General features: G+C 40.4%; 1 protein-coding gene across 1 annotated transcript in view; it reads right to left on the bottom strand.

The window, feature by feature from the left end:
* Positions 1 to 25,363, bottom strand: part of NR5A2 (nuclear receptor subfamily 5 group A member 2) — a 115,086-nt gene that overhangs the window by 52,458 nt on the left and 37,265 nt on the right. Inside the window, exon 4 of the mRNA XM_029933136.1 lies at positions 7,104 to 7,223. Within this exon, the coding sequence (XP_029788996.1) occupies positions 7,104 to 7,223 (120 nt within the window). The remainder of the gene's footprint in view (positions 1 to 7,103; positions 7,224 to 25,363) is intronic.

Here is a 25,363-nt window from a genome sequence, read left to right as displayed (position 1 = left end):
TAAAAAAACCCACAAATATGTTGCTATGAATTAATATGTCATATTAATAGGATAAAGTTAACTGAGTTTCCATAAGTGTGTAGTTCTAGCCAGTATGTAATAGATTCACATACTAGAACCTCCTGCTTAAAAATGTAGTACATGGTAACAAGAACCTAAAATGAGTCTTTTAAATACGGGTTAATTAAAATTTAATATATGTGCAGTTCTTTTTAAAATTTTTAAAATATTTTTTTAAATTTTATTTATTTTTGAGTGAAAGAGAAAGAGTGTGAGTAGGAAAGGGGCAGAGAGAGAGGGAGACACAGAATCCCAAGCAGGCTCCACGCTCTGACCCGTTAGCACAGAGCCCAACACAGGGCTTGAACCCATGAACCGTGAGATCATGACCTGAGCCGAAACCAAGAGTCAGATGCTTAACCAACAGAGCCCCCCAGGCGCCCTGATGTATGTGCAGTTCTAACAGGGATGTAATAATAAGTTCACCTCCCAGAACATTATACTTGAAAACATAGTACACTATACCGGTAAGAACTGAAATTGTTTCCTAAGATTCTATAGCTAGTGAGATGAACTTCAGGAAATCAATCGGCATACCAACAACTTTACAGCTATACATTTATTTACATGCTAATTTGAAAGCTCAAACATGCTCATTAAATGGGAGCTCCAATAACATTTCCTTCAAGGATAATTTATCAAATTGCATGGCTCCGAAGGAGGAGAGGTGATTTATTCCTGAAACAGCACACAGATCTGCAACTTCCTTACATTTTATTATGAACATAATTATATTTTCATTGTTGGATGCAGAGTTTGTGCCCATTTCAGGAGCAGCTGGCCTTGTCTTTTATGTACTTAGTAAAATTAATTTATTGCTCTCTTACATGTAATCTTTGTGCCATTAAATTCAAGGCAGATATTGAAGAAATATTATAAGCTTATGTCCCCTTTGGATAAATTTCACTCATCATGAAGGTAGAAACAGTTTTAGCTAAATTGCTTTTAGTTCTAATAGCTGAAATTTCTGATGACTTGTACATTGTAAGATGCCTGTCATTTTAATATGATACACAATAATAGAAGATAATGAATAAGTTGCCAGTAGACCTTTCCCTTGGGATGATATTACAGTGGCTCTTAATTAGTTACAATATGCAAATACTAAAAGCGATCTGACTTTAAAGTACTATTGTTAATACACACACACACACACACACACACACACACAAGTATTATGTACACACAGATATGTCTTATGTGCATGTTCTTTTTTTTTTTATTTTAGAAAAAGTACAAGCAGGAAGAAGGGTAGAAGGGGAGGGGAAGAAAGAGGAGAGGGAAAGGAAGAGGAAGAGAGAGAGAGAGAAAGAGAATCTTAGGCTACAGGCTCAGTGCAGAGCCCAGAGGCAAGGCTCAATCTCCCAAACCTGGGATCATGACCTGAACCAAAATCAGGAGTCGGACACTCAACCAACTGAGCCATCCAGGCATCCGATGTGCATGTATTTTTAAAATACTAAATAGAAATGAATTTTTATCATAATTCTAAGATGTTAAAAATATAGAATCAATTTGACAATACTGATATCACCGATAATATTATCAATAATATTACTGGTAATCATTATTCTCTTTTTGCTTAACAAGATTTTTAACATATACTTAAATAGATGGCAGATTAACAGATATAATAAAAGTATAATAGCTGACCTTAGGTCTAAGTAAGAAATTTGGTACGAATCACTAAATCCTCACTTTAATACTAGGTAGTGGCGCCCTGAGCTGCTCCCTGCAGTGGGATTATTTCAGTTCCTCTGTGAACCATGAAGGGACTCAACTGCACAGACATTCATGTAGCAAACATAACAAGCTAGGCAGTACGCTAGTCACCGGACTTACGGGAAATTTGCGCTGTTTTATCTAACTTTTCTTCTCTTTCTTCAAGCTCCAAGAAGCAGTTCCCTGTAACGAAGTCTAGTCTTCTTCTTCCTCCTCTGTTGCAATAAACACAGCCTATTATGTACAATGAGCTGAGTCCAGCAGGAAAATGCCAGAATACGGGATCACGGAGCACCCGAAGCCTCACATTCCTTAGTTTGTCTAGCAGAGTTGCTATCAAGCACTGCATGGACACGACATGCAGGCTCAAAGTGACAAAAAATTTCTGCTTGGGTCTCCTTTGTGTCGGGACGATTGCCCTGACATCATAGATTAAGGCATAGTTAATGTTACTATTTATTAATCTTAAAATGCTTGGCTTAAACATTTTCATTTGCTCCACAAGAAATCATCACAAGGAAGTTGAGAAAATTCTATAAGTCAACCTGGAAATTCCTTTCTGTTGTTGTTATACATAAATGCTTATTTATTTATTTTTGAGAGAGAGAGAGAACGGAGTGGACAGGGGAGGGGCAGAGAGAGGGAGAGAGAGAACCCCAAGTAGCCCAACACAGGGCTCAAAGTCACACACCATGAGATTATGACCTGAGCTGAAACCAGAAGTCAGAGGCTTAACTGACTGAGCCACCCAGGCATCGCAAACCTGGAAATTTCTAGTGAATGATATGAGAGTACCGCATTTCTTCCAGTTGAGGCTGAAAAAGATGGTGGAGTTTAGTTAAAGTGTTATCCAGAAATTTCTTGTCACTGTTCCTCTAACCCTGGCAGGATTTAAGCACTAGTGTCTGCTTCAACCTGCAAAGGAGTCTGGTCAAACACCTTCACTTTGAAAATAAGACACTTCCTTCTAGAAATGGATTCTGGACAGCTTCAAACGCCCATGTGATTCCCTTTGCACTTCTTCCTCTGAACCTTCCTCCCATCTTATCTGAACTGTGTCACACAGCTTTCCTGTAAAAGTACACAGTACAAAGCACTCTGGGAGAGTCAACCATTATAGTCATTAGATGATAAATTACACCTCTTATCACCACTGAGTGCAGGACTAATTCCACCCTTCCACGTCTTAGGCCTTCAGAAATATTTTTAAACTAAGTGAATAAAGCTCCTCCTCTCTGATAGGTGAGTGTTAAGCTGCTCATGGGTTCTTTGCTTTATTGAAATAAGGCTGTTGAATTTTTTCACCACGGTATCCACATCATAACTCGATACAACACATCATGGAAACAGGCTTCTATCATTGTTTCAAAGTTCACATTCTGCACAAATCTGTGGTAGTAGGTCAATGGGTTTCTGTGGCAGATGAATTATTTGATTTAGAAAAGCAGGGAAAACCCACATTTAAAACGCTTTTCTCCAAAGATTGGAAGAAAACTCAACCAAGACAGTTGATTTAGGGCAGTGGCATTAGGAATGGCCCTTTTTCTTTCAGTCTAGGTTTTTCCTTGAGCTGAAGTAACATCATAACAGTAAATAATAAACACGTTAAAATACTCCTGGGAAAATTTAAATTTGTTTTTATAATGTGTTTACAAGGCCTACCAAAAAAATATAAATAAAACAAAAATATTTGTGTATTCAGGCTCAATGAAAAAGAAATTAATGTTTTGCTTGGAAGTTCCAAAGAGGGAATAAGGCACTGACATTATACACAAAGATCAAACTGAGAGCCTACGGGGACAGCAAGCTCTGTATAGCATCTAGGAGTTACAAAGAAAAGCAATATGGTATGTTGATTAAGAACACAACCTTTAGCACCAGGCTGCCTCAATCTGAATATTCTAACACACCATGTGTTTTAGCCTTGAATCAACTACATCACCTCTTTTTGCCTCGGTTCCTCATCTGCAAAATGGGGATGATGATGATAATAATAATAATAATAATAATAATAATAATAATAGTACTTTCTTCATAGAGTTGTTGACTACATAAATGTCAGCTTCATGTCAGCTTAGTTTTGCCAGTTTCTAATTTTTGCGTCTGCACTTTACAGAACTATTTCTTGTAACTCCTACTGTGGCTCCCTGAGGCGGATTCCATGACAATCCCCACTGGACAAGTGAGGACACTCAACCTTGGAAAGAAAGGGGAGTTGCTCAAGATGACATAGCGAGTACGTTTTGGAATGAGGACCTGAACACTCGAAACTAGACCACATGAGTGCAAAACACACACACACACACACACACACACACACACACACACACACACACCATTTTCATATCAGAGAACAAGCAGTCTGCGCTGGTAATGAGGCTACACTCTACCCATAGTTAGATTGTTGTTAGACTACAAACAAAGAGGAAATTTTCTCTCTCTCTCTGCTTTCTTCAGCCACCTCCATGCCTTTTCCTTTTAAAAATCATTCCCCCCACCATGCATATTGCTCTACTCTTACACTGCTTTACTGATCTTCCTAAAATTAGCATAGTCCAAATCCTTTATTAGTGTCACTGTTGCTTTAACAACAACAACAAGAAAATCTAGGTTCCCCCTCACTTGTAATCAGGAAAGTGTTTATTATTCTAAGAAAATTACACTTAACATTTTCAGGATCTCCCTGCATCTCAGGAAAGGAAGCAGTACATGTCTACTACAGGATGAAAGCAACTTACTAATAATGTAGGACCTATGCTGGTATCTGAACCCCACCACAGAAAATGGGAAGTTGTAAGACAGTGTCGATGAGATGTGGGAACATGGTGGGGATTAGCACTCTGGGTGCTGAGTCCAAATTAACTTGTTTTAAGTAAGCACTTAGGTTACAGACTGGATGGTTCCAATTTAGTACCATCAGCTAATACTCATCATGCGCCTCACATATTCAGCACTACATAGGTGTTGCGGGGATGTAAAATAGGTCTACGACCCCACATTAAAATAGCTTTCTCATTCTGTAGGAAAGGTCACATGCTCTGGAAAGGTCTTCCTTTGTAGTACTTCTTTTGCTTTTATTTAAGAAATTCTGGGAGATTGAATGTAGCTGGATTCATGTATCACTTAATAAAGCCATTTAGATTTTTTTTTAAAGTAAGGAATTCCAAGAAGCCAAGAAATACGTTCAAAATGTTTTTCCTAACCTGTTCCACAACAGAAAAAAAAAAAAGATTTGTTCCACAATTCTCGTAAATAAGAATGACTGGTTAAAATGAATCATTACTAGGCTACTCATTGGGTTGGCTGGAAGGGGTAGGGGATAACACAAATATCAGGGTAACACAAATGTTACTGGCTATAAATGGGCAGAGGAGGGAGCTAGAAGAATTTGGGTGGCAGGAAAGGTGTGAGGCAAGCACAGTTCTCCACCAGGGAGTTCTCTATTCTGTTGTGATGGCAAAACATGAAGTAGCAATAATTGATACTAAAGACTATAAATACCATCTATTCCTGAGTGTTCTTGATTTTGAAAATCAGAGAGAAGAAATGCACTTTCTCTGCTTTTTAAATGGTAATCACCTTTACCCAGGGGCAGCACTTAAGGCAAAATGAAATGTGAAATAAGGAGTATTTCTAAAGAGCAAGAATGGAAGTGCTTTGAGAAAGAACAGCACAAACCCATTTGATTTCTGAAACTCAGAAGGAAATGAAATCAAATTAATTTGTAGGCTGAGTCTTCTTCTAATGCAGTTCCTACTTGGGCAGGAATGCGGGAGCACAGGAGGGCAAGGGGGCTGGGAGTCATACCCAGTGATTAAACTCTAGAAATGGCTACGTTTCCTCCAAAGACTCAGGTCACTGGACGAAAATGTTAAACAGAAATTTCAAAGTACAAGATGTCAAGCTCATGAGACTTTATTTTCTCATCTAGAAAGCTTTTTCTCATGAGATGTACAGAAAGCAGGGACCAGACAGTGATGGAGATGGTTGAATTGATCCAATTTGCAAAAACTCTGAAATAGTGCTTGCCTTCAATTTGATTGGGAAAATGTGATTTATTAATAATAGAGCAAATGGTGTGGAGATAGCCTTTCATTTTCAAATATGCACTGCTGTGGTTTCACAGCACATAAACATTTATGGCTGGATGTAAAAGATCACGGTGCCTGAGTCCTGAAGTACTGAGGCATTGCTGAACACTGCAGTGATGCTTGAATAGGAATAACCCAATGGACTTGGGGAATCACTATGTTCCATGCATTTATTTTAATAACACCTCGGTTATTGAATGAAGGCTAAGAAATGGGAGGGACATGCCAAACCTATAAAGTTGGACTTAGGTCCATTGAATACTTTCTGTTCCCCAGGTATCCATGAAACCAATAGCTATCTCTCCTCCTCCAAGTCTTTGCTAAAATATCACCTTCTCAGTAAGATCAAATCAACCACTCTTATTTACCACTGCAATCCTAGGGTCACAATGCAACATACACCCATGGATGTGTGCTGATTCTCCTCTGCACAGAACTTCTTTTTTCTTTTTCCTTTTCTTCCTTTATCAACAGCACTTGAACCTCTAATACATTATATGTTTCTTATATATAAGTTTGTGATAGGATTATTCTTTATTGTCAGCTTCTCCTCATGACAATGTTAAGTTTCATGAAGGTAGCAGTCTTTTTCTGTGTTGTTCACTAGTGTATGCCAAAATCGTAGAATAGTGACTGGCACACAATATATAATTGTTGACCAACAACTACTCAGAAGGGTGTAGGACCTAACAGTAATTTTTTCTGTCTTCTTTTTAAATGATGGCTGGCTCTTGAAAACTGGAATGCCTGTCCCTATTTACTTGCTTGCCTTTATCCCAAACATTTAGTTTATATAGGGTATTTGAATCAGTCTCTTCCACCAATATGACTCCAAAGAGCAAAGATTCCACAATGCAGAAGCTTTTTTAATAGCCCACAAACAAGTATGGTAGATAAATGCAGAAACCCACAAAGAAATAAATGCTGGGTCCTAACCATTAATTCTGATTTAGCGATTGTTTTGACCCTTCAAAGCACAACTTTCAATCCCAGCAGACTGAAAGCAGCAGAATGTCTGTGATTATGTTTGCTTTTTACAACTTTAACCGTAATCACCAGTGTAGGAACACAGTGCACCAAGTCAGCTTTTCTAAATTATGTGCAGCCAATCTCCCCCTTTCAAAGCACCAGAGTGCTTCTGACCTAGTTAAATTCCTGCCATTCTGAACATGCTTAATAAAAAGACTTTTTTTCCTTTCTCTTTTCTTTTTTTTGGTTCTCTGTACTCACTTGTTGCCCAGTAACCAGGAAGATTGATCCTTCTTTCCCGTGTACCACTTGTCGGTAAATGTGGTCGAGAATTAAGAGCTCGCTCCAGCAGTTCTGAAGCAGCTTCATTTGGTCATCAACCTATAAAAGAGATAGAAAACAAATGACACTGTTATTCACCACAATTCTGTTTTTGCATAATTTTCTACATAAGAGGACTCGCTATAAGCAAGAAGCCTCTGCCGACGGTTGCCAAGGCATCGATGCTCGGGATTTACATCACTGCTTCTGAAAAATCATTATTTTCATTTGGACAAATACTTTTTAGGCCACACATGAATACTTAAGAGTAGTATTTATAATCAATGAGCTGCTAGGAAAAGGTCCTCCATTAGAACGATCTGTCCAACGTTAACAGAGCTATTAGAGTTTGCTTATGGGAGGTACAGGTGCCTCACCCTCAATAGACCCCATTAGGATGACCCCAAATAGCCCGTACCTATGTATCTAGAGTTTAATACACTGACCCAAAGCTGAAATAGTATATAGATATTAGCAAGTTGACACACTGAGAAGACTTCTAGAAGAGACAATTAGCATGCTGGCACCAAGTGACTTCTGGAGATAGAGGCGCATGCCATGCTTTGTCATCAGTGTAGACCGGAAGTCCAAGTCGGGCTACACTTTGAACCAAACAATCACCAGCCATAGTCTTGATACTAATCTGCATTGGCTTTACAAGTTGGACGATTTTCCCACACACTCGCTAAACTTCAGTTTCCAGAACTGAAAAATGAACCAAGAACATTACCTCCCTCAGAGGACATTATGAGGATGAAAATGAAATGTGTTGTGTCCCAGTGGGCATTTTATTCTTATTTTCTCTTGTCCTCCAGGGAACTGGATTCTTCAGTGACAAACCCAGACCTATTTCAGGTACAGTTCACATATACATGGTCTAAATGTGACAAGCATATTGACCCATTGCTATAGCTACTTGAAATAGTTTGCTCTTCATTCTGTAATATACACCAGCCAAAGACCCTGGTTTTACCAAATGTGGTGGCCGCATCTAGACACACACTGTGCATTTGTAAGAATAACATCTGACATTGATGTGTGTTTAATAGTTTATAGCATTTATGTGTATTGATTTAGATTTGACTGTCAGAACATGCCTTTGAAGTTAGCCAAGCTGGTATCATTCTATTCAATTTATAAAGGAGAAAATAGGGTCTCAGAGAGGTTAAGGGGTATGCCTAAAAAATGTTCTCTCTCTCAAGCTCTAGGTTGTCTCCAAATTATACCAGGAGGTGCTAGAATTTATTTTTAATTAAAAAAAACTTAAATTGTATTTCAGAGAGAGTGTGTGAGCAGGGGAGAGGGCAGAGGGAGAGAGAGAGAATCCCAAGCAGGATCCATGCTCAGTATGGACCCTGACACGGAGCTTGATCCCACAATCCTGGGTTAGTGACCTGAGCTCTAATCAAAAGTCAGACTGAACCTATCAGGTGCCCTAGTGCTAGAATGTTCTAACTGAAATTAATTTGACTTTTGACAAATTCATTAAAAAATTTTTTTTTATCACTTATTTATATTTTGAGAGACAGAGTGTAAGTGAGAGAGGGGCAGAAAGAGAGGGAGTCACAGATTCCAAAGCAGACTCCAGGCTCTGAACTGTCAGTACAGAGCCCAAGCAGGGCTTGAAGTCATGAACTGCAAGATCATGACCTGACCCAAAGTTGGATGCTTATAAGACTGAGCCACCCAGGTACTCCATTAACAAATTTACTTTTGAATAGCCATTCAATGGAATTCTGGATAGCTTGTTGATTCTTGGGAAGTTTCCACTCAGTAGTAGTGATAGGAGCTTGTTACCAACTTTGTTTCCCTGAGTCTAGAACACTGTGAATATGGTCAAGAGAGCACTGAACTCATAGTACATAGAAGGATTTAAGGCATAGTTCTACCCTTTCCAGCTAGAAGAACTTGGTCAAGTCACTTAATTCTCTAAGACTTATTTCCTCACTTAAAAATATATGAGATAGTTTTTGTGAGGATAAATTAAGACAGTGGGGGGGGGGGCGCCTGAGTGGCTCAGTTGGTTAAGTGTCTGGCTTCAGCTCAGGTCATGATCTCATGGTTCGTGGGTTCAAGCCCCATGTCAGGCTCTGTGCTGACATCTAGCTCAGAGCCTGGAGCCTGCTTCAGGTTCTATGTCTCCCTCTCTCTCTGACCCTCCCCTGCTCATGCTGTCTCTCTCTGTCTCTCAAAATTAAATAAAAAACAGGAGGAAAAAAAATTAAGACAGTGGGTGGGAAATTCCCTTCATAAAACATAAAGTAACACACAAATGAGGAAATAGCAAACAGAAGGTTCCTGCCTGGTAGACCACATTGATTCTGTGGAGAAGGAGAAAAATAGTAATAGAAATAGAAACTACATAAAACTACAATCAGGCTCTGTGATTAGGAAAATGCTCCCAAAACACTTCCATCAGAAATACTTTGAACCAAGGACTCCTAGGTGGCTCAGTCAATTAACTGTCCAACGCTTGATTTTGGCTCAGGTCATGATCCCATGGTTCGTGAGTTTGAGCCCAGTATCGGGCTCTGTGCTCACAGTGAGAAGCCTGCCTGACTTCTGGATTCTCTCTCTCTCTCTCCCCCTCTCTCTCTGCCCTTCTCCTCCTTCCTCTCTCTCTCTCTCAAAATAAATAAACTTAAAAAAAATAGAAATACGATGAACAAGTTAGTCTGTTCTGACAAAAAGAATTCCATTCAATAAGTAAGTAGATATTTTTAAGAGATGATTATGTGATGGTACGAGGGCCAGACCTGGGAGATGATGGTGAACAAGACAAATGCAGTCTCTAGCTTATGACAATGAGTCTCGTATGGGGCACGGCTCACTCAGATACTACTTAGTGGTTTAGGGGCCGGAGGAGGTAATAGTCTTCTTTCCAGGAAAATCCCCAGAGTGGTATGTGGTGTGACAGGCCAGGCTTTGGGCAGCAGTTGATTAGATCCACCAACATGTTCTCCAAAAAGTGTTTTCACAACATACGTGTGGTGACATCCAGGACAGAGTCCCACAACTGTCTCTCTGGTATGCTTGGGGTGATTTCAAAACAAATATTACTTTGCTCTACTGGGTCTTATTATATTCTCATTCCAGCCGAAACAAGATCAGCATCTTATCGCAAACTTATCAGCCTGTCAGCGCAATTTGGCTCCCCTATATGTTTCTTTGTTTTGTTGTGTGCATGTGTGATCTGAAGCTTTAGTTATTTATTTTGCACCTAAAATACTGAGATTGTCTCCCCAGAAACAATTATTATGCATGCTAATGTTGCAGATAATCTCAGAGTGGATGGGGGAATACAGACTCCTCAAAGTGTATTTTTATTCCCATTTTGGAAAAATGAAAGAGCCAGACTATGTGTGGGCTACACAGAAAAGGAGAAAAAGTGAGTGATAATTAAAAGAAGCAGAGGTTTGGAAGCCCTCTCATTTAGGGGTTCTTCCTCTTCATTTGCATTTGATGGTCCCTTATTTTCATTTAGAACATAACAGAAACACTACTGTAACAGTTTTCCAGCATCAAATCATGTTCCAATTGTAGAAACAAATCTGACTTCTGGCCTTATTTTATTTGGGGACATTGAAGATCCACTTCCAAAGATACGTTTTTGTCTCATGTTCAGAAAAGGGATGGGGTGTATCATTTTCAGACTTTATGCCTAACTGTGTGTGTATGTGTGTGTGTGAGAAAGAGAGAGAAAGAGAGAGAGAGAGAGAGAGAGAGGAGAGAAGAGCACCAGCCAATTGTCAAGGGAGATATGAAGGTTCTGCTTTTGTGTATCCTCTGCTAAGTTTCTTTTTTTTTAATGTTTGTTTGTTTGTTTGTTTGTTTTGAGAGTGAGAAAGTGAGTACGGGGGGAGGAGCTGAGATAGAGACACAGAATCTGAAGCAGGCTCCGGCTCTGTGCTAACAGCAGAGAGCCAGAGGTGGGTGGGGCTCAGCCTCACAAACCATGATATTGTGACCGAAGCCAAAGTCAGATGCTTAACAAACTGAGCCACCCAGGCACCCCAATCCTCTAAGTTTTGTACTAACGGGCTGGATATTCCTTCATCCCCATTTCTGCCCATGGCCATTTATGTCCAGAGGCAGTAAGAAAATAGGTAGGCTTTCAAAATCTGCATATTTTCTGATTCCTCTGCTTCTTCAGAAATTGCAAGAATAGGTGAATAGGTCTATTTCCCATAATTAGTACTTATATTTTATATTTTGTACTATTCATATCATCATTTCTTCCTTCGTATCATAGATAGGATCTCTGTTGTAATGGCCCTGTTCTCACAAAGTACTGTAACCGCTTGTGTATGTGTCTGCGGGTCTGCCCTCCTTAAGGACAGGGTGAAACCTAAAGCCACAGCTCCTGCACTGCCAACCACAGCACCTGGGGGGGAAATACATACATGTGTATTTTGTAAATGCTTGTTAAAAGAGAAAACAATGACTGAATTACCTTCCCGTCTGCAAGTTTCTGCTATTTGTCTGTGTATCTCTGGTACCTAGCCCACAAGATAAGCAAGCAAGTCCTTCAGCGTTTGTGGAATACGTAATAATCTTTCCCCGACACTGAACACACCAGTAACTTATATCCGACCCTTCCCACGTGTGCTGGCAGGTCTGGACCCTCGGCTGCCCCTTCATAAAGACTTCTTGACTGATTGTAATTTTAACACTCTTGCTGAGCAACTGATTCCTTGTTTGAACACTCTCTGAGGGGTTTTTCCATGCCAACATTCCATTTCATTATTTTCCATAATTGATTATGCAATATTTCATGTTATCTTGAAATTGGTGAGTATGCAGCTTCACAGTGCTCTGGGTGGCATACTTTTTATGTAGCTCTATGAATAAAAGGCCAGGGTAAATTTGATGACTGACTTGCTCTTTATCTCTAGATAAGAAAAGCTGGCAATTTTGAAGATATTTTTTCTTTAGAAAATGGAGTCACAGGTGACACGGGGTGGAAGAGGGAAGAGGAGAAAAATAATCCACTACTTTTGAATAAATTCTCCAGTCATTAATGTTGTCAATAAACACGTAGGGTGGCATCTGGGGAGCCCAGAAGGGGAACCAGAGGAGTCCTGTTTCCATTATATATCAGAACCTCTCACTAGTTAGCCACTCCAGCCTCCTATAATCCTGTGTTATCAGCTGTAATAAAAGAAAAGACTTCTCTCAGAAACCTGGTTACTCATCACAGAAACTATTTATATTGACATTACAGAGGAGTGTGTAAAAGAACACAAGCCACATATTGTTAATGAAGCACACCTCCCACAACCCAGACTGTTAATCATTAGAAACTCATGCTTTCTCATAAGAACAGTGAATTCAGGCAAACAATTAGAGAAAGAAAAATGTGTAGAACTTTCTCAAGCCCTCATTTAATTTATCAAAACCTTTCTGTTGCCCCCTCCCCTTTACCTTTTAATAGTCTGGCAATGAAACCGATTTCACGGTCCCTCTTGTAGGGGGTTTGAAAACTGACATCACTGTGGTGAAATTGTAGGGAAGATATTTTTAGGAGCACATTCTACTGACGCGGATTGGCAACTGAAAAGTGGATGTGGACCCGTTTCTTATTGCTGATCGTTACGTCTGGTGTTCTGGGCCTCTGTTAGAAACTTGGCCGGGAAACAGGGTGAGAGACTAGGACACAATCCGTGCCTTCAAGTGACTCACAGTCCAGGAAGAGGAGACACGAGTGTAAATCTGCTATTATAATCCCGTGTGCAGAAGAAGCTGAGGAACTCTTTACCCTGCTTTACCTCCCAGGAGGTCAGGGAAGCTTCTGAGAAGAGCGCACTTACATACAGGACTTAATGTAGAATCATTTAATGACTTTTTTTTTTCTCAGTAAATTGTGTTATAACATTTCTTAGAACACAGTATTTAAAAACGATGTGAAGATTCTTCATAATCATGACAAATAAATCCAGTTATTTCATTTTTTTTCCTTCCTGGCAAAAAGAAAAAAAAAAAACCTCAAAATGAACCCCCATTTTTTTATACTTCCTTTTGTGCCAATGGTGACATTTATTAAGGCATATTCAAAAGCAGCAACAGAAAATTCAAAAACCAAAACAAATCAAAATCAGCTTTACAGATCTCACTGGAAACGTGCTCTGGGCAAAGCAGACACCCAACTTGCTTTAATCTTTTACTGTTTTTATAAAGAACACTGCTGATTATCTGCCTCTGTAATAAACTGCTACAAAGTCCAAGAAAAAAAATGATTTCACATTAACAATGATTAAACAAGCACTAAAAACAATACTGTACAAGAGAAATAACAGCCAGTAAAACTCCACTGTCAATTGCTACACTGCCCGATAGATTTATGGCCAGAAGTTCTTCTCTGCTCTGAGCTTACTGATGAGGCTCCACTGGACTTTCTAATTGGGTCGCTCCTGGTTCAAATATCACTGTATGATATTGCCTCTGTTTCCATTCCACCAGCCCCTTCCAATCTCATCTGACCTTCCACCGAGGCCCGCCCAAGAGCCCACAGAATCTAGGATCTCCATATGTCCACCTGCTTCTCCTTTTGTTCTCATTTATCACATACACAGTCACCAGCATTATTTCTTTCACAAAAGGAAAAAATATAGAGACACAAACATCTGGACATGAACCTCTTCAGAGTCCCTAGATGTCCCTTCTGAGATGTCTACCAAACCAGACTTCCCTGACCAGTGTATGCTGGGAACAGCTGTTGACCAGCATGCCTGCTGATCCTTCGGCCGAGGGAGGCCTCGAGTGGCCAGAAGCTGAGGGAGTAAAGAGAAGTTAAGTGGCTGTCGCGCAGCTGATATCTTTAATCTCCAGGCAAGTGGGGCCGCCTCAGTCCTGCCCCACCTGCACATAATTAGGTGTCAAGTCCAAGAGTGGAGTGCGTTGGGAAATGAGTAAGATAGCTGTCAGCACAGGGAGAAGATAGGAAATAAAACAGACCAGCCTCTCCTTCTTGAACACTCAATCTGGAGTCACTCAGCAAAGGCAGTAGAGGCCCCACACGAAGGAACCCCGAAGAGAACCACCCTGTCACCTAGGGTCCAATAGCAGGGAATGGTGTGATTTGTGGTAAAGGTCTCCCATCAAAAACTATTAAATTTTTTTCAAAGTCTAATGCATCCAAAGGTAAGTTTCAATTATCCAGAACATTCACATGCCCAGTATACCTTATTTCCCAGGGACGTCACATGCAAAATTTTTTAAAGTTTATTATTTATTATTTAGAAAGAAGGAGAGAGAGCACATGTGAGATGAGAAGAGAGAGGGAAGACAGCAAGAGAATCCCAAGCAGGCTCCACACTGTCAGCATGGAGCCCAATCTGGGGCTCAAACTCACCAACTGTGAGATCATGACTGGAGCCAAAATCAAGAGTCAGAAACTTAATCAACTGAGCCACCCAGGTGCCCCACATGCAGGATTATTTTATACCAAGATGTGCTAATGCTAGATAATCAATGTCAGGTTTTTTTCATTTAAATAAATGTGAGATAATCACATAAGTGGGAGACCTCTTAGAGGTTTGGAGAGAATATTGCACAGTGCATGTACATGCTAAATATCACTTGAATTGTGTATCATCACAGACAGCATAATGGAATTCAGCCAATTTCTTTCACATAGTACAATAGCTGCAGTCTCAGATTTTGTCAAACCAAAGGGCAAATTTTTCCCAGCTTTTCCCCCACCTCTTATCCACATTTCAAAAAGCTTCTTGTTGAAATATCAATTACTTCTAAGCTAACAGTAAGCTCACCATATCTGGGAGGTAAAACAGGAATTTGCACACCGCAGTGCTAGTAGTGTTTCCCGCTGAAGTCTACCGATGCATCCACATATACTTTATGTGGTCTGACTAAGGTGGACACAAAGGTGAGCCTATTTTTCCTTGTGGCTTATGAAATCCATTGCATTCCACTGCTTTGAAGCCAAAGCATGTACATACGTAAAGAGATGGGGGGAAAGAGAGTTTCGCCACTCATGCAAAGTTAGCTATGTTGATACCTTCTCTGAGAGTCACTTTGACGTGACAATTCACTTAGCATGATGGCGTGATTCTTCATGTGGTTGCGGACTTTTGCAAAGTAAAGAAGATAGGAGTTAGAATAGCAATGAACTTGATGGCCAGCCCAGCCCCAGATTTCTGCTACTGGTATTAAAAAGGCTGGTCTGTATGAGGGCATGATAAACCTAGGAGTCACTTACCTTGTCAGATTATGAACATATCCCAATCAACAATAAATCAAACAACATATACCTGAGTGTTATTGATACTTGAATGAATATAAGACCTTATCCTCAAGGAACTTATAAATGAACTGAACAAGACATATCTATGCCAGGTAATTAGTGTATAAGGTAGCATGTAAATGTTAAACCCTGTGGAACCAATAATTTGAAAATGAATATGTAAGACTATGTCTAAGTTATATTTATTACTCAACTTATTACATTTATTATAACTGAGTTATATGTATATATAAAATGCCATATCCTTACAATACTTAAAACAGTGCATATGTACACATAATAAAAGATGAATAATGGAATAAATGAGCAAGTGGAGATAAAAAAAAAACCAAAGTAAAGGCAGGATGACAAGTTGAAGCCAAGAGTAGGATCAGTCCCTAATATTAGCGTCAGAAGGGCTATTTCAGTTATTGGAAATGGGCCACAGTTTGGTTCCTTGTAGCCAGAGCACCATTACTATTATGATTTGTAGTATGCAGGAGATAAAATCGGTGACTTGCAAAACAGCCTGTCTTAGTACTGGACTCCTGAGAGAAATTTCTCTGTGAATTTTCCAAGGAGGACTCTACATAATGCAGTAAGCTAGGCTCAAACAACATCCTTAAGTGCACACAGTATTTAGCTTCACAGGGAGTGTTCCTGTTAAAGTCAATGGTGATGTTAAGAGGGCACAGGATAATTAGGTCCTGGAGCACAAATTTCTGATGGTCTGTTTTCCAAAGATAAACTGAGACAATCCAGAAATGGAGAGAATGCATGTATTTGAGGTCCCTTCATTAACAGCATAGCTCAGGGCCATTAAACACTGTAAAGGAAACACATGTTTCTGGGCAGCCAGAAACATGGGCTCCTATCTCGGCCCTCTTGCCATATAACTTTGGGAAAAGAATTCAAACTCTTTAAACCTCAGCTGCTCTCACAGCTTACACTTAAATGACATTAATGTAAATGTGCCTAGCTCAGTGACTGGCACATAGAGGCACCTTGATAACGCTAGTGAAACAACTCTAAATAAATAAAAGGACGCAAAACTCCAGAGCTGCGAAATAAAGTACAAAGGAAAAAACTTCAGGTGATGGAAAATGTTGATGAATGAGAAAAGAAAAATATTTTAAGACAGATTAATGTGAAATATTTTCCAGTGCTTTCTCTTGCTCGGTATTATTTCGTTTATGACCACTACCTGTTTCCTGTTCTCTAGTTTAGAAATCTCCTCTGTATAATTAACGCAATGTCCCTCACATGTCCAACCAGGCAGGGATTATTTGAACAATGAAGACAAAGCCCTTTAAGGATGAATGTATTTTCTTTTAGCTTGGTTGGAATGTCCAGAAAGCATTTTGTGAATATGATGTTCATTTCAGAATATCTGTATTCTTCATTTTCTAGACAGTGACTTAAAGGCAACAATGCCACCAGCCACAGAATTCCAGGGATGCAGCAAGTCCAGTGTCTGGACATCAGTGATTGAGGCATAATTTAAGGAACGTTTTGGCTGCCCTACACCTTGTGAGATGGGCGCACTGCTCAAGTCCTTAGGACACCAGTGTAGGGAAGAAAGGGCGAAGCTGAGGATATTCTAGTGAGCATGCTCTGTGACTCCCTTAAGGTGTTCATGTAGCTTCTTCCTTCATAGATTGCATTTCAAAACCAGAAAGTTTTCAGAAGCTAAAATGTCCTTGGGTCCTTTTTGGCTGGCTGTTTTAATCAGGCAGTCAGCCAAAGAAAGAGGAAAGAACCCAAGTGGCCTAAATATCACTCACCAAAAATACAACTCAAATTAGGGCAGAGGCAAAGGAGAGGTCCCTAGGGACCATTCAGTGATGGGAATTTGCTGGGTACAAAGGCTCCTGGGAGAATTCCTCTACCCAGCTCCCCAGCGACATATGGATGACCTACTCTCTGCATATAATTTACACTTTCTCATTAGGTCACAGAGCTAAGTGTATGGTCAAGCCATACCTTTAGAGATACTCAGAAGTGGATTCACAGAAAGTGGTGGCATTTGACGAAAGAGCGCCAGGAGTCAAAGGGTCAGCCCCCAGTACAGGATAGTTCTTTCTAGGTAAACCACCAATTTCTGCTTTGTGAAAAATCTCTCAATAGCGTATATTCTGAAATATACATTCCAGTGCTCCAAACTCAGTGTGTTAACAACACTATAGTTTCTATCTAACTTCCTGTCTGGGACACTATGAATGGCATCCCTTCATACTGTCTGAATTGAAGGCATCCACATATGGATATATTATGAACCACACCCTGGTCCTGGGCGCACAGTAGGTGCTTTGTTAATATTTGTTTGATCAACGCTGAAAAGACCTAGTAACCACTTTTAGTTTAACTCCTTCATTTTATAAAAGAGGAAACGGGGGCTAGGTGGGATGTGATTCATAAGGTTACTCAGGCACCAGAAATGGAATGGGAATCCAGGTATTCTGAATCCTAGCAAAGTGCCATGTCACTATGCTTTTTTTCATATAGGAATAAAGAATAATCTTACTTTTTCTCTGGAAGTTTATTTTTTTTATTTCTTATTAAGTTTGTTTATTTAGAGAGCACTCAAAAGAAGGAGCAGTGGAGGGGCAGAGATAGAGGGAGAGAAGAGAATCCCAAGCAGGCTCCACACTTAACAAGGAGCCCGATGCGGGGCTTGATCTCTCAACTGTAAGACCATGACTTGGGCTGAAATCAAGAGTCGGACACTTAACTGACTGAACCACCCAGGTGCCTCCAGAAGTTTAGGTTTTTTTATAATACTATCTCAATTTCTTTCTTACAGGGAAAGAAAGAAATGGTAATTTAATTTCTTTATTTCAAATGTGAAGAAGTTTGGGATATGAAAAATAAAGGCTTTTGGAAATATAAAAACATAGACACCAAACAATGCCACCTTGGAATTTTCTGATGTAAAATCTAGATAGATGAAAAAAAATAATAAAATAAAATAAAGTAAAAATAAAATCAACTCAAATCTAGATAGACGATCTTTCCTTTTAGAGGGAAAGACTATGCGGGTGACTTGGATGGAAGATGAACTAGGACTGGGCATTTATTCAATCCCAAGGGGGTATGTTTTGTGCCCCAACTTAGGTAAGAATGAGGTTCTTCTGAGTCAACTAGAATCAAGATGGAGAAAGGCTCTAGAGAAACAAGATTACACTCTCTTCATTATTTTTGAAAATCCACAAATTATTCTATAACATGATTGACTAGATTTTTCTCTTAAGGTATTGATTCTGAGCCTTTTTCCTAGTAGCCCACATATAACTTTGTCAGGATGTAGCTCTTTGGTCACAAGAAAACACATGTGGCACTTTGCCAGTAGTCCATGGGAACCACCTTCCACCAGCTGTGTCCACTGGAACAGCATTTGGGACCACCTGCCCTCAAACCTTTTGACCCCTGACCTCTGCACAGGGGTGCACCTAACTTCTTGGTGCTCTTGTTTACCATCACTGAAAAGGATGGGTAGCCCCTTTCTGGCCTACCTCCAGTTCCAGAAGACCCACAGGTGAACTAAATCATCACAAACTCTTGGTTGCCTGTGCCCTTTCCTATAACTGTCTGCAGCTTGGGGTAGTGGAGTATAGGACTCCCGAGCCCCACTGAAAGGCCCAGACCTGAAGGCCCAGACCTAAAAACAAGTGGCGTTTATTATCATAGGAACATAATTCACAAATACTGTACAGCACTCATTTTGATCGAGTTTTTAGTTCTCCAGTTCTGGCCATGTAAAAGGGGTAAACAGTCTACCCCAGCTGCAAACAAAATAATTCTGGAATCAAAATCACATGACCTGGGTTTTTAGTAATATCACACCAACTCTATTGCACCTGTGCGTGAGGTAGGTGTGCCTTATAGTATTATTTCCTGTTCCTGCTACTTTCATATTGTTTCTATTCTAGATTCAGGGAGAGAAACATGTGAGCTATGATGTTGCATTGCTCCCTCCCCACCCACCCAACACACCCTTTCTATACACTCCCTAAGACTGAGGAATTGTCCTGTTGATTCATATTTCTAGGTAGTGTTTCCTTTGTTCACTCCTAATAAACTCCACAACTCTGGTGTTTCTAGCTGAATATAACGATGAGAGATAGCAAAGTGAGATCTGAGAGAATTTGTGGTTAGCATGGCTCTCCTGACACACAGGTTAGATGTTCCTACAAAGATGACTGAGAAGGGAAATGAAAGGTACTGAATTCCATATTCCTCATTATTCTCATTATAAAATGGGAGAAACCCCTTTTGGACTGAAGGACAGCTTCTGTAGTGGAGGTTAAGTGAAGATGGGGACATCAGCATCCTCGAAAAAAGGAGAATGAGAACCCTATTCATCCCCATTACCTCTGGGCTCCACATGACAGAAGTTAGTACCAAATTTAGGTAATTAATTCTTGTGTTTTAGTCTAAGCATGGATCACACAGCAAATGGACATAATATTTATAATATATATTATATATCCTATAATACTTATAGGATTAAATGACTTGCATTTTCCATATACAACAATGATCTTTTGAGAGAAAGCATGCTTTGGAAAAAGAACTGTATCTCTTCAGATATACCACATTCTTAACAGTTGAAGGACATGCTGTCCCTATAGAGTGAGCGTGATGACTATTTTGTTGTAGTAGGCTGGTTGATTCATATCAAGTAAGAAAGTAATTTGGTCAACTCATCGAGGCGATTAATTAGTTAATTGAACAGGCCAACAGTTTCTAGATTGTGTCGACAGATATAAGACTAGACCTATTACAATGCATACAACACATCAATCATACAACAGTTGTTTTCAGATAGCTGGTCATACAATTAGTGCCATAGTGTATTTAGCATTAAGAAAGCAGCATTTCAGTGTGGGTGGAGTCCTGATAACTGGAATAATTAAAATGCAGCAACATGAGCATAAGTTTTTAAAATTAGCCCGTCACATGCCCTTCTCTTAATGATGTTGCCCATCACACAAAAGTGAAAAATCCAAGCGTTTCCAGGTCCAACATGAACTATTTTCCTATTATTTCTTTGTGACCAATTAGGAATATCCCCTGCCAAAAACCAATTTTTAAAATCCTTCATGACTATAATTCAGAACTTGGAAGATACAAAATTGTAATCATAACTCACTCACAGGACATTCCTAAAATATTCCAGCAATGGAGGAGCTAGGCAAGTGCTCAGGGTTAGCTGAGCCTGTGCTGCACTGTCCTATCCCCATTCCCTGAGGCCCCATTCAACTCCGTCTGAACTGCCAGCCTAAGTACTGGCCTAAATATGCTTGCCTCAGACTCAAGCTTCTCTCTTTCAAGGCAAAATTGGGTTTGAAGATGAGGAAAATGAAGTCTATGGCAAGTCTACAGAGTGCAAAGCCAAATGCTTGCTGCTGTGCATGAGCACAGTGCTGGGCCTGGAAGGGATTCAAGGGTGAAAAGAAAACACTTCCCAATGAGCTTGTAACCAAGTGCAATGAAAATAACGAGGTTGGGAGCTTTGGGGGCTGCGGTTTCCCCAATATCCACAGTTTCTCTTGGAAACCAGGTCTGAGAGTTCGAGGACTCTGAGTGTGTTTCTGTCCAGTCTCAGTCCGGAATCTACACACTTAAAAAAAAAACTGGAAATGTTGCTTGTTGGCTTACTTCTACCTCATTTCTAGAATTCACATGGCCCATTACTTCAAAGAGGAAGTACACAAAGGTCACATAAATGTATTATGAGCTAGATGCTAGATGCACCAAGTCACTACTTCCTCAGTGTTTCTGCAATTAAAGGATAACATATAAGGAAACAGCAGTGAGTCTGACAAGAAGGAACATAGGGGTGACTCCCAGGTCCTGGGCAGGTGTCTTTTAATTAAGAAATGAACTTGCCAATGTTACATTTTAAAAGCAAGTCATCTGCCTACATTCAAATACATTGAATTCCTACACTGATCACACATGATTTATAAAAACTACAGAAGGAAAACAACACTTCTCATAGTAGGAAAGGAACCCCTTTCTCTTAAAACCCCTTTGTCAGAGTAACTGCTAAACAAGTGAGGGAGCTAACATGAGGAACCAAAAGGATGCCCAACTGAGGATGCTAAAACCTCCACTTTTTGCCATGGGCGGCGGCCCTGGCAGAAGCCTCTGGGTCAGAAAGCCATCCATCTCCATTCACACGTGAGCTAATCAGTTCAAGGGGGGAAGCGCCAATGAGCTCTCAGATCAATATGGTGAAGTATGGAGATTGATTTCTTCCCAGAGTGAGTGCATTAACGAGCTTCTCTGTATGACCTTTGCCTGGTGGTACAAATTAGACTTCACCACAAACCACATTCTTGAATGGGGACCTTCAGTCTTTGCTCGCTTTTAATAAAGCACACTGTCGGGAGACCTCAAAGATGACTATCAAAAGTTAGAGTGCGTGTCGTGTACAGAGTAGGAGGTCTTGCAGAATTAGTATATTATGTTTGAAACTATGGACAAGACAGCGTAAATGCATACTCTTACAGCAAAGCATATTCTCTTAAAAAGCATGTTTCTTTCTCTTTTCTTTTACTAATGGCACTGGCTCTCTTTCCAAGCAGGATGTCCTACTAATGGCTTCCCTTCATCCTGTTAAGAGTTCAGGGAGATATAACTGTGCTCAAGGTCTAGGCTTCTCAAATTTGAAGACGCCTACAATTCACCTGGGAATCTTGTTATAATGAAGGTTCTGATTCAGCAGGTTTGGGACTAGGCTTCTATACATCTAAGAAGCTGAGCAGTGAGGCCAATGCTGACTGAATATCCCATATACCACCCTTCAAATAAAAAGCTTTAGAAAATCCCAGGAAATAATCCCACTCCCCTGCCCCATGTGCATGTGGGAGCACACAGTCCCACTCACACACCCATATTTTAGGCATAGGAATATGGTTATGAGATTAATATACTCTGATGGCAAAGAGTAAGAGCTCTGGAATCAGACTCACTGATACAAGCCCAGGCCCTTCCAGTAGCTAACAGGCGAATGTAACCAGGGCAAATGACTTAAATCCTGGAGCCTTACTTTTTATTCTAGCTTCAACCAAATTCTAATTAATATTGACACCTCCTGTTCCTGTATTTTTTTGTAAGGCTTAGTTGAGCTAATACACACATAGAACTTAAACAAGGCTTAGGTTCAAGAAACAACAACTATTATTAGAGTACATCAGTGCTCTTCCACGAAAAGTCAGATCAAGTCCTTTACCCTTAGCTCGATCCCTGTTATGAAACAAATAATATTTCAATGAAATTGTAGCTACAGAATTGTAAGATACTAAGTTTGTATTTATTTTATTTCTGAGGGATCTGGACCTCAGAAGGATGAGCGCAATGATAACCAGCTGCCGTTTGGCAACATCTCAAAGTGGTCAAGGCCCAGAACATCACTAGTGTGAGTGTGGAGATATGCTTGGTAAAAGGGCCAACAGTGACATATGAGGGAAGCATGTGCCTGTTGGTCAGGGACCTGCATACGCTTACATCGGGGCTGCCCCCCGCCTTGCAGATTCCTCACCCCTGCCCAAGGGGAGCAACTTCACACCTACTGGTAGTCAGAGAGAGGTGCTTTTCCCCTGTGTACCTCTCTTGACGCTCCACTTACTTGCTGGTTTGAAAATTCCAGTTTGGGAACTGCATTACGTTGGCATTCAAGCTTTAATCCCTATGAAAGAGTAAATACCCACGAAGGTATCAATATTTAAGTCAGTGGTTTTACAAGTGTGGTCAGAGGGTCCAAGAGGTTAAAACTACTTTCCCAATTATACTAAGCTGCCATTTGCCCTTTTGACCTTCTACCCCTCAGGACTCTATAGAAGCTCCAGGATGTAATGACATCATCACTTTGGTGGCAAATGAACTCTATGCTTGTGAACTCTTGGGTTTTATCCATTTCTCCGTTTTAACTCCTAATACCTTAATATTGACAGTTAAAATGCACATAAACTAAAGGTCTTCAGAGTCCTCACATTTTCAAGACTGCAAAGAGTCCTGAGATCAGAAAGAAGCACTGCTTTAAATCAATATCAATCATTTCATATTGATATAAATAAATTTTTGAAAAGTTAATTTTATGGAGTAACTACTGAGTTCAAAACTTTGTTCTAGAGCTTGCAAGAGAAAACAGTGGTAAGTACGGGAGGGGGATGAGTTGGGGAGACAACATATAAGCAAGTCACACTGGGGGAAAGGGGGTAACGAGATCCCAGATTTTGTCAAACTCCTAATTTCAAGTAGTTCCATGGCTACATTTAGACTTGTCCAATCAATGGCTTTGAGTTTGGTGCTGGTGGAATAGATCTATATATAAGCTAAAAGAGAATAATGAACAAAATACTATAGTAATATAGGAAAGAGTGATTATTTCCAGCTCAAGCACCCAAGGAAGTTTCTTGGAATTCATATTTGAACTCAGCCATGTATGATAAATGTTGTGAAGGGTATCTAAGCAAAGAGAACAAGGTGAGCCAAACCACAGAGGTGTAAAGATTGCCAAAGACGTGAGGACAAAGATCAGCCATTTGGTGTGTCTGTAGTCAGGGTTAGAGGCCCGGGGTGAGAGATGAAACGATGATAACGGGATACGGTCTGAAGAGTTTTAACTTTTTTCTGTAGATGCAGTGAAAAGCTGAGAGTGTGCTGATCAAATCAGAAAGCTAGGATAGCAGCTGGAAGGAATGTGTTTCAGGAGAATACAGGGAAGGAAAGGAGGCCTCTTGGAGGTAATGTTGATAATGTTGGTGATAGACATTCATTGGTTCAGCAAGCAATTCAGAGTGCTACCGTGGAGTCAGGAGAGACGGTACAACTGTGTGTGGGGGTGAAATCACAAAGCAGAATGTGCAGCATGAGAAGAGAAGGAAATTAACAGCAGCCAAATTAGAGAAAAATACCACTTAAAAGTTGGGTAGAGGGGCGCCTGGGTGCCTCAGTCAGTTAAGCATCCGGCTTCGGCTCAGGTCATGATCTCACGGTTCGTGGGTTCGAGCCCCGTGTCGGGCTCTGTGCTGACAGCTCAGAACCTGGAGCCTGCTTCAGATTCTGTATCTCTCTCTCTCTCTCTCTCTCTGACCCTCCCTGCTCACGCTGTCTCTCTCTGTCTCTCAAAAATAAATAAAAAACATAAAAAAATTAGGAGGAGCCAGTGAGGGAGACTCATGAGGAAAAATCAGCAACACTGAGTAGTGACAACAAGTGTACTTTAGAAGGAATGTCAGGGATGCAAAACAGAGAGGGTGTGGCTGAGGCCACTGATAATGTTTGAGATTCCATGAGACACATTTCCCATGGAGAAGCAGAAGTGCAGCCTCCCTGCTAGCCCAGCTTGAGAACTCCCCATGTCCCCTACACCGCCTTACCCCCTCCCCCCACCAAAAAAACTGGCTGTGGAGGCACCAGGAAGAGGTGACACAGCCACCCTGTTGGGGAAAGGGAGGACAATGAAGATGGAGAGGACTGGCTACAGAGGTGGTTTGTTTTGGGCCTTTTAGGCGGAGTGCCTTGCACACCCTGTAACTGATGGGACCCAGTGGAAAAGGAAGATTGAAATGCTAGCACAGCATGAAAAAACTGATAAAATTGAGAGAAAGTGAGAGGGACCATGAAAAAACTGATAAAATTGAGAGAAAGTGAGAGGGACCATTCAAGTGGGAAAATTAGAAAAGAAGCAAAATTTCAGACTCCATAAAAAGAAGAAACATTTTTTTAAGTTGGCTCCACACTCAACATGGGGCTTGAACTCACAACCCTGAGGTCAAGAGTAGTCACATGCTCTACTGACTGAGCCATCCAGGTGCCCCAGAGGGGCACTAAACTCAGCACTAATCTGAATCTTTTTTGAGAATAGGTCTTGAGAGGCTTGTGTACCTGTGTGTTGCTGCAGGAGAGAGTTGTTGGAGGAGGTGTGTGTGTGTGTGTGTGTGTGTGT

Source organism: Suricata suricatta, chromosome 3 (genome assembly GCF_006229205.1).
Source record: "Suricata suricatta isolate VVHF042 chromosome 3, meerkat_22Aug2017_6uvM2_HiC, whole genome shotgun sequence".
Classification (NCBI taxonomy): Eukaryota; Metazoa; Chordata; class Mammalia; order Carnivora; family Herpestidae; genus Suricata; species Suricata suricatta.
Note: the sequence above shows the minus strand (reverse complement) of the source record. Positions and strands in the feature narration are given on the sequence as shown.